The sequence below is a fragment of the Cetorhinus maximus genome, chromosome 23 (genome assembly GCF_964194155.1).
Source record: "Cetorhinus maximus chromosome 23, sCetMax3.hap1.1, whole genome shotgun sequence".
NCBI lineage: Eukaryota > Metazoa > Chordata > Chondrichthyes > Lamniformes > Cetorhinidae > Cetorhinus > Cetorhinus maximus.
This window is the reverse complement of record NC_135901.1, coordinates 16,817,324-16,831,668: the sequence shown is the minus strand read 5'-3', so window position 1 is coordinate 16,831,668 and position 14,345 is coordinate 16,817,324. Positions and strand designations below refer to the sequence as shown.

At 45.4% G+C, this 14,345-nt stretch overlaps 3 protein-coding genes across 3 annotated transcripts in view; 1 reads left to right on the top strand and 2 right to left on the bottom strand.

The window, feature by feature from the left end:
* LOC144696999 (uncharacterized) overlaps window positions 1-14,345 on the bottom strand; it is a 608,705-nt gene that overhangs the window by 525,605 nt on the left and 68,755 nt on the right. The gene's annotated exons all lie outside the window — the stretch shown is intronic.
* LOC144697121 (uncharacterized) overlaps window positions 1-14,345 on the bottom strand; it is a 392,678-nt gene that overhangs the window by 355,132 nt on the left and 23,201 nt on the right. The window lies entirely within an intron of this gene.
* Window positions 499-14,345, top strand: part of LOC144697850 (uncharacterized) — a 100,750-nt gene continuing 86,903 nt past the window's right edge. Inside the window, exons 1-4 of the mRNA XM_078569824.1 lie at window positions 499-697; window positions 952-1,054; window positions 2,178-2,972; window positions 13,642-13,840. Of these exons, the coding sequence (XP_078425950.1) occupies window positions 499-697; window positions 952-1,054; window positions 2,178-2,972; window positions 13,642-13,840 (1,296 nt within the window). The remainder of the gene's footprint in view (window positions 698-951; window positions 1,055-2,177; window positions 2,973-13,641; window positions 13,841-14,345) is intronic.

The following is a 14,345-nucleotide window of genomic DNA, read 5'->3' as shown; positions in this document are numbered from 1 at the left end:
ATCAGAACAATTCTCTGTTGGTGCACTTCCCTGTTTTTGTACTCAGTACCTCTATTTATGAAGCCCAAGACCCCCATATGCTTCACTGATACCCCCTCAATCTGTCCTGCCACACGAAATTGGTTCCACAAATGGTTTAATCATCACTCGTACTCACAGAACCTACATAATGATACAAGATTTAAAATAGTTCCTGTAATATGTGCCCTGAACACCACACACCCGTCCCTAAGGTTATGTCATCCCATCTACAAGGACCTTGATGTTCGGATGATAAGGGAATTATCCAGGAATTTCATAAGTCAGAATGCAGGGAGAGAGATGGGTGGACTATGACCACCCAGTAGCCAAGACCCCGGTGTTAAGGCAGTTTTGGGAAAACACCGCGATCGTCCCTGTGATAGTGACACCAGTAAAAAGGGTGGAGGGAAGAGAGGGATCAGTGACTGGGCTGGAATAGGGGCCACGGCTGGCACGGCCGCTGGGAAGCACTTAGACATGGAGAATATTTGGGAACAGGACGAGGCTGTGAGGCAGCAATGGACAGGAATCTTCAGTAAAAGAAATAAAAGGCAGAGAGATGAAATCCTGGAACAACAAGAAGGAGTGAAATCCAGAAAAGAGATGGTGGACGGACGGATCGAGAGAAAAGGAACGGTCAGTGAGATCATTCAGCAGAATAAGATTGAGGTGAAAAGTCAGAACATGTCTAAAGCTGTTCCCTGTGTGATGTAAGGAGGGTTTTTATTGGATCAGATACAACAAGGCCAGGAGGACATTGAAAAGCAATAGAGAGTCCAACAATAGAGAGCCCAAAGGGTCTGGAGGGGGGAGAGTTAATAAACTCAGGGAATCACAGGCTGCACGAACCTCAAGTGTGACCCCAGACCCATTGTAAAGCAGTGAACAAATAAATCCCTGATTTTACTGAGACTCTTTTCCGTGTCGCAGCTCCTGTAAATACTGACGGGAAAGGGACTGGAATCTCAGGAGGCTCCAAACCGCTGACTGCTCGTGTGGAAGTGATCTCCAATCAGATTAACGTGCTTCTGCTGTGAGTATTCAATAAAGTGTCTGAACCTTTCATTGTGCTTCCTGTCCAGTATCCCCCTCATCCATGGACTTTCTGTTTTACCAACTGGGGGAAACAAAATGCCCGTTCACTGATTGGTCTCGATGGCGGCTGGTTTATCCAGAATGCCCTGTGGGTCAGAAGGTCCCCTATCAATGAGAACAGGAACCCAGAGCGCCAGCGTGGGGACCGGGCTGTGCTCTGAGGCAGGGGCACAGCTGGGCGATGTTACTGAGGTGGAAATGGGTGGTTTTAGTGATTTGTAGTCAGAAGCTCAGCTTGGGCTGAAACATGACAACAAGATTGTGAACAGTCTGGTTCAGCCTCAGAGACTGCAAGAGGGATGGAGTCGGTGGTTAGGGAGTGGAGACAATGGCTTTCATCTTCCCAACATTTAAATGGAGGAAATTTCTGCTCATCCAGTACTGGATGTCAGACAAGTTAGGACAGTGTGTGAGTTGGAGGTGATGGTGTTCATTGACACCTGTTACCTTCATACTTCTAGGTAGTGGATGTTGAGGGTTTGGGATATTCTGCCAAAGTTCTGGTTGAGCTGAAGATGTATTAAACACATCTTCACCCCCTGCACCTCCCACCTCTCTCTTTCATCCCATGGAGGCCAGAGTCTTGTGTAGACCCAGACCAGGTGACAGGTTCCATTCCCTGAAGGACATTAGTGAACCAGTTGGGTTTTTATGACAATCCGGCAGTTTTCGTGGTCACTTTTCCCTCGTGCCGGCCCCACAAATTACCAGATTCATTCAGCTCAATTTCACAACCTGCATTTGTGTTTTTGTGGATTCTCTCTCACACCTTTTTTTCTGTTTTAAATCAATTTCACAGGGTATTAGAAGGGGATGATTTGCAGTCGGGAAACAGAAACAAAACATCACAGCAGAATCTGACATTCGCTCGATTTATCATAACCTGAATATCATTTGATTTTGAACATGGAAGGAAAAAGTACCATTCACAGTGGAGAGAAATCGTACATGTGTTCTGTGTGTAGACGAGGCTTCAACCGATCATCTGGCCTGTCAAGACACCAGCGCAGCCACATCGGGGAGAAACCATGGAAATGTGGGGACTGGGGGAAGGGATTCAGATTCCCGTCAGAGCTGGAAGAGCATCGGCGGAGTCACACTGGGGAGAGGCCGTTCACCTGCTCAACGTGTGGGAAGGGGTTTACTCTTTCAAGCTACCTGCTGAGCCACCAGCGAGTTCACAGTGAAGAGAGACCTTTTAAATGCCCAGACTGTGGGAAGTGCTTTAAAAGTTCCTGCGAGCTGATGTCCCATCAACGTGTTCACACTGACGAGAGACCGTTCAGGTGCTCTCAATGCAGGACTGGGTTCTGGCGATCATTTCAACTCACTGTACACCAGCGAATTCACACTGGGGAGAAGCCATTCACCTGCCCTCAGTGTGGGAAGAGATTCACTCAGTCATCTCACCTGCTGACACACCAGCAAATTCACACTGGGGAGAGGCCATTCATCTGCCCTCAGTGTGGGAAGAGATTCACTACCTCATCCTACCTGCTGACACACCAACGAATTCACACTGGGGAGAGGCCATTCACCTGCCCTCAGTGTGGGAAGGGATTCACTCAGTCATCTCACCTGCTGACACACCAGCGAGTTCACACTGGGGAGAGGCCATTCACCTGCCCTCAGTGTGGGAAGGGATTCACTCAGTCATCTCACCTGCTGACACACCAACGAATTCACACTGGGGAGAGGCCATTCACTTGCCTCCAGTGTGGGAAGGCATTTATTAATTCATCCCACCTGCTGACACACCAACGAATTCACACTGGGGAGAGGCCATTCACCTGCCCCCATTGTGGGAAGGGATTTACTACCTCATCCAACCTGCTGACACACCAGCGAGTTCACAAGTAACTAAAGTGGTGGGATTTTGCTGGTAATCACATCCAGGACCGAACCATGTTCATTGGGATCTGTTTCTGCTGATGTTAATAAACTACAGACCACTTAGGGGGGCTAGTATTCTGGATAAATATCAAATAAATTAGTTTTGTGTTAAAAGACACAATGTGTTGAACCTTTTTAATATCTCTAACACAAGTTCATTCCTTTTGAAATGCTCTCCCTCCATCCTCACCCCCAACAACTGGTGTGAGGATCTCATGGAGCTTCTTTATCACTAAGATTGAGACAATCGGATCAGCTGCCTCTGTTGCTTCCCTCCTTTCCACTCGCCCTCCCTAAAGTTCCCCATTACCCGAGCTCTGAACTCTCATCTTTCTGTTTTTTCCCTTCCATCTCCCCTCATGCCCTCTCAGAGTTCATCTTGTCCATGAAATTCACCTCTTGCTCTATTGACCCTACACCCACTAAACTACTGATCAATCAACTTCCCCATTTTCACTGAATATGTCAACAGTTTTCTCTCTCAAGTACTGTCCATCTCTCCTTCAAATCTGCCATCATTATACCCATAGAACCATAGAAAAGTTACAGCACCGGAGGCCATTCGGCCCATCTTGTCCATGCCAGCCCGAGGACACCCAGGTGCTCTTTCTAATCCCACCTTCCTGCACCTGGCCCATAGCTCTGTAGCTTACAGCACTTAAGGTGCAGATCCAAGTACTTTTTAAAAGAGTTTAGAGTTCCTGCCTCTACCACCAACGTGGTCAGCGAATTCCAGACACCCACTGCCCTCTGCGTAAAAAAGTTCTTCCTCATGTCCCCCCTATACCTTCTGCCACTTATCTTGAATCTATGTCCCCTGGTTTTAGAATTCTCCACCAAGGGAAACAATTTTATCCTGTCCACTCTATCTATTCCCCTCATCATTTTGTACACCTCAATCAAGTCACCTCTCAGCCTTCTTTGTTTAAGGAAAATAACCCCAACCTATCCAATCTCTCCTCGTAGCTACACTTTTCTAACCCTGGCAACATTCTTGTAAACCTCCTCTGCACTCTCTCCAGAGTTATTATGTCCTTCCTGTAATGTGGTGACCAGAACTGCACACAATACTCCAGTTGTGGCCTCACCAGTGTTTTATACAATTCCAACATTATATCCTTACTTTTATATTCTATACCTCTGCCAATGAAGGAGAGCATTCCATATGCCTTCTTTACAACCTTGTCTACCTGAACTGCTGCCTTCAGGGACCTGTGTACTTGTAGGCCAAGATCTCTCACTTCATCTACCCCTCTTAGTATATTCCCATTTATTGTGTAATCCCTGTAACTGACCTCCCTAAATGTATGACCTCACACTTCTCTATGTTAAAATCCATCTGCCACTTTACCGCCCACTGCACCAACCCATCTATATCGTTTTGGAGATTATGGCTATCCTCTACACTATGCACTGCTTGGCCAATCTTTATGTCATCGGCAAATTTCCCAATCTTTCCCCCAACGTTCACATACAAATCGTTAATATATAACACAAACAGCAAGGGTCCCAACACTGAGCCCTGTGGAACACCACATGAGACAACTTTCCATTCGCAAGGGCATCCATTGACCATTACCCTTTGTTTCCTGTTACAAAGCCAACCTTTTATCCAGTTTGCCACATTACCCTGAATCCCATGGGCTTTTACTTTCCTGACCAGTCTGCCATGTGGGACCTTGTCAAATGCCTTGCTAAAATCCATGTACACAACATCCACTGCACTACCTTCATCAACCCTTCTTGTCACTTCCTCAAAAAATTCAATCAAATTTGTGAGGCAAGACCTTCCTTTAACAAATCTATGCTGACCATCCCTGACTGGTCCATACCTTTCCACCTGACAGTTAATCCAATCTCTCAGGATTGATTCTACTAATTTGCTCACTGCTGATGTAAGACTAACTGGCCTATAATTGTTTGGCATTTCCTTTGATCCCTTTTTAAACAATGGAACTACATTTGCATTTCTCCAGTACCTCCCCTGCATCTAGTGAAGATTGGAAAATCAACCTCAGAGCATCTGCTATCTTCTCCCTGACTTCCTTCAGCAGACTCGGAAACAATCCATCTGGCCCTCGTGACTTATCAGCTTTCAAGGATTTCAACCCTTCGAGTACTTCCTCTCTATGACTATCCCGTCCAATATCTCGCAGTGTTCGTCCTGGACTACTCTATCTACATCCTCCCTTTCCTTTGTAAACACGGAGACAAAATATTCATTCAAAACCCTTCCCACAGCCTCTGCATCCACACACAAGTTTCCATCTTCATCTCTGATAGGTCCCACTTTTTCCTTAACTAACCTTTTAGCATTAATGTATTGGTAAAACATCTTTGGGTTATCTTTAACTTTACTTGCTAATCTTTTTTCATGCCTTCTCTTTGATTTCCTTATTTCCTTTTTTACTTCGTCTAGGCTATCTGCAGTGCTTACTTCTTTGTGCCTATCGTACACTTCCTTTTTCTGTTTGATCTTCCCCTGTATTCCCCTAGACAACCAGGGTGGTCTAGATTTGGCAGTACCACTCTTATTTTTGTAGGGGACATGTCTACTTTGTACAATTAGGATCTCGCTTTTTAGTGCTTCCCACTGGTTTTCCACTGTTTTATCCTCCAGCAGTGCTGTTCAGTCCACCTCAACCAAGTCCCTTCTCATTTCTGCAAAATTTGCCTTCCCCCAGTTCAAGACTTTTGCTCCTGCCTTATCTCTGTATCTCTGTTCTTTTCCATGGTAATGCTAAATCTAACTGAATTGTGATCACTGTCCCTGATATGGTCACCAACTGTCACTTCACCCACTTGCCCTTCTTCATTCCCCAAGACTAAGTCTAGAATTGCATCTCCTCTCATTGGGTTTATCACTAATTGGTTAAAAAAATTTTCTTGGACACATTGCATGAAGTTTTCTCCCTCAGTTCCCATTATATTGTTTGAATCCCAGTTGATATTAGGATAATTGAAGTCTCCGACTATTATTGCCCTCTTGTTCTTACAAGCAGAAATTTGCCTACATATTTGTTCTTCTATCTCCCTTTCACTATTTGGGGGTCTGTAGTATACTCCCAGTAGTGTGACTGCCCCTTTTTTATTTCTAAGCTCAATCCATAAAGCCTCGTTTGTTGATCCATTAAGTGTTTCATCCCTTCTCACAATTGGAATTGATTCTTTAACCATTAGTGCTACCTGCACCCCTCCCCCATCCTTTTTTAATCTCCTACTCTATCGTGTCTGAAGACTCTATAACCAGGGATATTAAGCTGCCAGCTTTGTCCCTCCTTTAGCCAGGTCTCCGTTATAGCAATGACATCCTGCTGCCATGTGTCTACCTGTGCCCTTAACTCATCTACCTTGTTTGTAATACTCCTTGCATTGAAGTTTAAACAGTTTAACCCCGTCAATTTCCCTTGCTGGACACTTTGTAAACTTTGCTTCTCCTGTAACTCCATGTCTATCACAACGTCCCTAGCTAATGTTCTACCTCCACTTTTCTGATCTGAATCTGACCTATCTGATCCTACTCCTGGGATCCCATCCCCCTGCCACACTAGTTTAAATACTCCCCAACAGAACTAGCAAAAGCTCCCACAAGGACACTGGTCCCAGCTCTGCCTGGGTGCAGCCTGTCCGGTTTATACACGTCCCACCTTCCCCAGAACCAGTCCCAGTGCCTCAAGAATCTGAATCCCTCCCAACTACACCATCTCTCCAGCCACGTATTCATTTGGCCTATCCTCTTATTCCTGCTCTTGCTAGCAGGTGGAACAGGGAGTTATCCTGAGATTACTACATTTGAGGTCTTATTTTTAAATTTATTTCCGAGCTCCCTAGATTCTGCTTTCAGGCCCTCATCCCTCTTATTACCTATGTTGTTGGTACCAATGTGTACCACGACCACTGGCTGTTTACCTTCCCTCCCCAGAATGTCCCGCAGCCGCTCTGTAACATCCTGGACCCTGGCACCAGGGAGGCAACATACCATTCTTGATTCACGTTTGCGGTCACAGAAACGTCTGTCTGTGCCCCTAACTATTGAATCCCCTATCACAATAGCCCTGCCACTTGTTTTCCTCCTGCCCCTCTGAGCAGCAGAGCCACCCACGGTGCCATGAACTTGGCTGTTGCTGCTTTCCCCCGAGAGGCCATCCCCCCCAACAGTATCCAAAGCGGTATATCTGTTAGAGAGGGGGATGACCACAGGGGACTCCTGCACTACCTTCCTGAGTCTTTTACTGTTCCTGATGGTCATTCTGCCTGTGTAATCTTCACCTGCGGTGTGACCACCTCGCTAAACGTGCCATCCATGACTTGCTCAGCATCGCGGATGCTCCACAATGAGTCCACCCGCAGCTCCAGCTCTGAAACCCGATTCGCTAGAAGCTGCATTTGGACACACCTTCCTCACACATGGTCGCCATGGACGCTGGAAGCGTCCCTCATTTCCCACATCCTGCAGGAGTCTCAAAAAGCAAATCCTTGGCCCCACTCTCCTTCCATCTACTGCCCCATCTACAGCCTCTCTGTCCTCTCCAAAGTCCTTGAACGTGTTGCCACCTCCCAAATTCCTGCCCATCTTTCCCAGAACGCCATGTCTGAATCCCTCCAATCATGTTTCTGCCCCTGCCACAGGACTGAAACAGCTCTTATCAAAGTGACAAATGACATCCTATGTGACTGTGACAAAGATAAACTCTCCCTTCTCGTCCTCGACCTGTCTGCAGCATTTGATGTTGACCACATCATTCTGCACCTTCACCTCTCCCCTGTCCCCTGGGTGGGGCTGCTCTCTCCTGGTTCCATTTTTCTCTTTCTAATCATAGCCAGAGTATCACTCACAATGTCTTTCCTCTCAACTCACACAGTTACCTCTCGTGTCCCCAAAGGCCTCCTCTTATTTCTCATTAACCTGTTCCAATCAATGACATCATCTGAAAACACTGCCACTTATCACATTTACACTAACAGCTCCCAGCTCTGCCTCACCACCACGTCTCTCGACTTCTCCACTCTTCGTAAATTATCAGACTGTTTGGTGGATGTGTAGAAATTTCCACCAATTAAATACTGGCAAGTCATTGTTTGAATGGCTGGTAGAAGCAGATTTAGTTATAACTTTCAAAAGTGATTTGGATTTTAATTTAACAAGGAAAGATTTAGAGGGCGATTGGAAAAGAGCAGGGGAGTGGGACAGAATGGTAACATTTTCAGGGACGGTACAGGCACAATGGGCTGAATGGCCACCATCCCTGCTCCATGATTCTATCATCATGTTTATTATGAATCATTATATTATTATAGATGACAGGATCTCCTAACAGTACAGCAGAGAAGGAGGCTGGTTGGCCTATTGAATCTGTGCTGACAAATTCGACGAGCTATCCAGTTAGTCCCACTCCCCCATTCTTTACTCATCCCTGCATCATTTCTCCTTCAAATATTTATCCAATTCCTGTTTGAAGGTTACTCTCGAACCTGTATCCATCAGATAGTGAATTCCAAATTCTTAACACTTGTTACTGAAAAGATTTCCTCATGATGCTAGTGTAAAAGCAAAATATTGCGGATGCTGGATATCTGAAATAAAAACAGAAAATGCTGATCAAACTCAGCAGGTCTGACACCACCTGTGGAGAGAGACAGAGTTAACAATTCGATTCCGTATGACTCTCCTTCATTGCACAATACCAAATATAGGATAGCCTGTTCCCTAGTCGGTTCCTCGACATTCTGGTCTAAAAGACATCTTGTATACTCCAGGAATTCATCCACCACAGTATTATTGCTAATTTGGTTTGCCCAGTCTATATGCAGCTTAAAGTCACCCATGATTATCGTAGCACCCTTTTTACATACATCTCTAATTTCCTGTTTAACGCTGCCCCCTACCTTATCACTACCGTTTGGAGGCTTATAGACAACTCCCACTAATGTTTTCTGCCCTTTGTTGTTTCTTAGCTCCACCCGACTGATTCTAGATCTAGATTTTCTGAGCCAATATCCTCTCTCACTACTGCACCGATTTCATCCTTAACTAACAATGCTTTTTGCTTGTCTGTCCTAAATATCGAGTACCCTTGGATATTCAGTTCCCAGCCTCGGTCACCCTGCAGCCATGTCTCTGTAATCACAGTCATGTCGTACCCGTTTACATTTATTTGCACTGTTAATCCATCTACCTTATTGCGAATGCTCCATGCATTCAGATACAGTGCTTTTAGACTTGTCTTTTTAACATTTTTTATACATCTCTTTTTGTACTATGGTCCTATTTGCTGCTAGCCCTTGTTTCCTCTGCCTTCCACTTTTGCTTTCTACTTTTCTATCTTTCATTCCTATCTTTGTTTCCCTTTCTTGTGTCTCCTCACTCAGTTTCCCATTCCCCTGCCAGTCTAGTTTAAACCCTCCCCCACAGTACTAGCAAATACCCCTGTGAGGATACTGGTCCTGGTCCTGCTGGGGTGCAACCCAATCAGCTTTTACATGTCCCATCGTTCCCAGAATCAATCTCCATGCCTCAGGAATCTAAATCCCTCCCTCCTACATCATCTCTCCAGCCATGCATTCATCCAGTCTATTCTCCTATTCCTGATCTCGCTTGCACATGGTGCTGGATTCCCCATACCTAGTTGCCCTTGAGAAGGTGGAACTGCAGCAGTCCATGTGGTGTAGGTACACCCACAGTGCTGTTAGGAAGGGAGCTCCAGGATTTTGATCCAGCAACTGAAGGAATGGCGATATATTTCCAAGTCAGGATGGTGAGTGGTTTGGAGGCAAACTTCCAGGGGGTCGTGTTCCCATCTATCTGCTGCCCTTGTCCATCGAGATGTCGTGGGTTCAGAAGGTGCTGTTGAAGGAGCCTTGGTGAGTTCCTGCAGTGCATCTTGTAGATGGTACACACAGCTGCCTCTGTTTGTTGCTGGTGGAGGGAGTGAATGTTTGTGAATGGGGTGCCAATCAAGTGGGCTAATTTGTCCTGGATGGTGTCAACTTTCCTGAGTGTTGTTGGAGCTGCACCCATCCAGGCAAGTGGAGAATATTCCATCACACTCTTGACTTGTGCCTTGTAGATGGTGGACAGGCTTTGGAGAGTCAGGAGGTGAGTTATTTGCGGCAGAATTCCCAGCCTCTGACCTGCTCTTGGAGCCACAGTATTTATATGGCTGGTCCAGTTCTGTTTCTGCTCAATGGTAACCCCCAGGATGTTGATAGTGGGGGATTTAGTGAAGGTAATGCCACTGAATGTCAAGGGGTGATGGGTAGATTCTCCCTTGCTGGAGATAGTAATTGACTGGCACTTGTGTGTTGCGAATGTTACTTGGCACCTGTCAGTACAAGCCTGGATATTGTCCAGGTCTTGCTGCATTTAGACATGCATCGCTTCAGTAGCTGAGGAGTCGTGAATGGTGCTGAACATTGTGCAATCACCAGTGAACATCCCCACTTCTGACCTTATGATGGGAGGAAGGTCATTGCTGAAACAGCTGAAGATGGTTGGGCCTAGGACAATACCCTGAGGAACTCCTGCAGTAATGTCGTGGAAATGAGGTGATTGACCTCCAACAACCACAACCATCTTCCGTTGTGCTAGGTATGAATCCAACCATTATAGAGTTTCCCCCCTGATTCCCACTGACTCCAGTGTTGCGAAAGCTCTTTGATGCCACACTTGGTCAAATGTTGCCTGGCAGTCACTCTCACCTCACCTCGGGAGTTCAGCTCTTTTGTCCATTTTGAACCACAGCTGTAATGAGGTCAGGAGCCGAGTGACCCTGGCATTAGTGAGAAGGTGTTATTTCTAAGCAAGTGCCACTTGATACAGAAACAGGCCCAATCTCGATGTGGTGATGAAAATTTTTGTTCACAAATTAAGCTTTGAGTGACACTGTTACAATCCATAATTTTCCATGAATCAGAATGTGCCCCATCAGTGACCACAGGAGCCCAGTGCGATTACTCAGCACTCGGTTGCACTCTGAGCATGTGCAGTACAAGTGGTGGATGTGGAACATGCTGATCAAGAGCCAGTAGGAGATGTCACTGAATTACAGAAAATATCAAATCCAGAAACAGAGCATTCTGTTCAACCAGTAGGAGATGACACTGAATTACAGAGAATATCGAGTCCAGAAACAGAGCTTTCTGTTCAACTGACCTGTGCTGGAGTTTATGTTTTGCATAGACACATTCAATTTCATCTACCTCAAGTCAGTTTTTCAGCATATCTTTCTTGACAGGTACCAGCACTGAATTAAAAGCAAAATACTGTGGATACTGGAAATCTGAAATAAAAACGGAAAGTGATGAAATAACTCAGCAGGTTGTTTCCACCAGTTTGTACCAGCATTGATCTTTGTGAATTTCAACTTCGACCTTTTTCCAATCTGCCATTGCAGGTGGAGGTGGGGGTGAATTGCACAGATTGCATCATGGAGGAAGGTCCAGACATTCAGGTTTCTACATACTTTAAGTACCTATTGTGTGTATTGCGCTGTCATGAAAATATAATACTTTTCATAATATTATTTTGATATATTGTAAAGGTTGGTTAATAGTGGAGTTTGGATTAGTTTCTCTGTGTTGATGTGTGTGGTGGTGGGGGGGTGGGAGGGGGGGCGGGAGAATTTAATGGAATTGGAGACAGCTGGTCTGCAGCTTTTGAATGATCAAAAGGGAAGCTAGGTTTGAAATGCTAAATACACAAACCTGGCTGAAGTTTTAGAATGTGAGGTGCGAGGAACATTTGCATTTTTATATAAATTAGGTTAGTTTGAACTTCAAACAGATGGTAAGATGTTACACCTAGCCATAAGAAGCTAAGTCATACAGTGTTTATTTTTCCCAAAGGTTACTGATAATATGAGTACTATGAAAAATTTATAATAAAGTTAAAAGTAAAGTTTCAAAGAAATATTGGGAATTGGAATTTACATTAAGAGAGAAGCATGTATAAAGGAGATGAGGTTATATGTAAGAGGGAAGGCATTCTAAGATCTAACACAAGTGTGAAAAGCCTCCAGCCTGTATGCATTTGCTGTCTACAGGAACTGAAGCTAAGAAAATTCACTTTGAATATCACTGCCCAAGGTTTTGTGTGCTTTACCAAGGTCTGTTAAACTTATGTTTTGTTTCACTGTTGCCTTAACAGAGGTGTAACTGGGAGCTAGATTAATTAGGGGAGTTAGGAGTTATTATAATCGTAATTTGTAGACCTATGAATGTGCTTAAAATCTTTTATTCTGTTAATGAATGTTTATTTTAGTTTTAAAAAAACTCTAATTGTGGGTGGACTTATTACGACTGAATTCAAGGCACGCATCTCGAGATAAAATACAAATTGCAAAACGGTAGTGGCAGCTGTTTCAGGTTTCGCTCTGTGATTTGAGCAGCTCGGCATTTACCATCCGCCGTGCCATAACAGCGCCCAGGGTCCCGATCTCGATTGGGAAGCCGATGCATTGAATTTTGTGTTCCCAAGTCAAGCTATCAATGGCGGATTATTTACCCAGAACAAACCGCGTTGCAGAAAGTCCCCTATCAATGACTATAGGAGTCCAGTGCGCAGGTGCAGTGTGGGTGTGCGCTCTGAGCATGCTCAGTGACAGTCATGGTGACAGAGTGAGGAGGAGCGGGCGGTTCGGGAGGAGATTGTGAGCACAGGGTAGGAATGGAAACCGCGGCTGGACTGGGAACTGGAGCAACTTCTGGGGTAGGCCCCAGGCCCCGTGTTTACCCCGCGGTGACAGGCCCGGGGGGGGAGGGAGCGATGGAGCCGGCGGCTGGACGGGGAGGATTTGGAAACACTTTGTGGATCCGCAAACCCTGAGAAATAATTATCAGCTCCTGGTTTGCAGCTGCGGGGCTTCTCCCTCCCGGGAACAGGCCCAGGTTAACGGCCGCCATCCTGGGTCAGCGAGTGGAGGATGGTTCACATCAGAGGATGGGGGAGGGAGCACAATAAATAAGACTTAATTTATAAAAAATAAATAAATTTGGGCTCAAATCAATGAGGATCTGATCTGTGTTTGGGAAACTGTTAACAAATGGCCCCTTGTAAAACATGATCTCCATTTGTAGAATTTATTAAAAGGATACAGAGAATTATCCAACACTTTATTTAGATTTCAGCCCAGGGAGGGGGGAGAGTGTGTGGGACGGGGATTTGCAGCTTTGGGGGAACAAGAGAGAAAAAATGTTCCATAGGAACTAAAATTAACTGTTCTTCATTTCTATGCCGTGCTTACAATGAGGACTTTTGAAATCTCTGCTTACAGGGGCATCAGAAGGGAGAATTTATACACTGGTAACTCAAACAAAACATCACATCAAGATCTAACAGAGTCACTTGATTCATCAGGAGCAGAATATCACCGGCCTTTGAATGTGGAAGGAGAAATGTTTGCCTGTTCTGACTGTAGAAAAAAAAAAATCACTCATCTATATGACTGGAAAAGCATCAAGACACACTCACACCGGTGAGAGTGTTCCAGTGCACTGACTGTGCAAAGAGCTTTAGCTAGTTACACAACCTGAAAAAAAAATTACAGCATTTACAGTGGGATGTTATGAATTCCACGTACACATGTTTTCTGTGTGTCTGTGTGTGTGTGGACAAGCATTCAACTGATCATCCAATCTGGAGAGACACAAGGGCACCCGCACCACGGAGAAACCATGGAAATGTGGGGACTGTGGAACTGGATTCATTTCCCCATCCCAGCTGGAAATTCATCGGCGTATTCACACTGGGGAGAGGCCGTTCACCTGCACCGATTGTGGGAAGGGTTTCACGCAGTTATCAAATCTTCTGACACACCAGCGTGTTCACAGTGGCGTGAGGCCGTTCAGCTGTTCCGTGTGCGGGAAGGGATTCATGAGTTCATCTAACCTAGGGACCCACCAGCAAGTTCAGACTGGGGAGAGGCCGTTCACCTGCTGTGTGTGTGGGAAAGGCTTCACTCAGTCATCTGCTCTGCTGACACCAACTTGTTCACAGTGATCAGAGATTGTTTAAATGCTCTGACTGTGAGAAAAGTTTCAAAGGACCAATAAATCTGCTGAAACACCAGCGAGTTCACACTGGGGAGAGGCCGTTCACCTGCTGTGTGTGTGGGAAGAGATTCACTCGGTCGCACAACCTGCACAGACACCAGCGAGTTCACACTGGGGAGAGGCCTTTCAACTGCCCCATCTGTGGGAAGGGATTCATTTTTTCATTTAACTTGAAGAGACACCAGAAGTTTCACATATAACAACAGGGGTTGGATTCTGCTGTTATTGCTGTTGTGAATCACATCCAGGTTTGAACTAGGTTCATTCTGATAACTGGGGTTGGATTT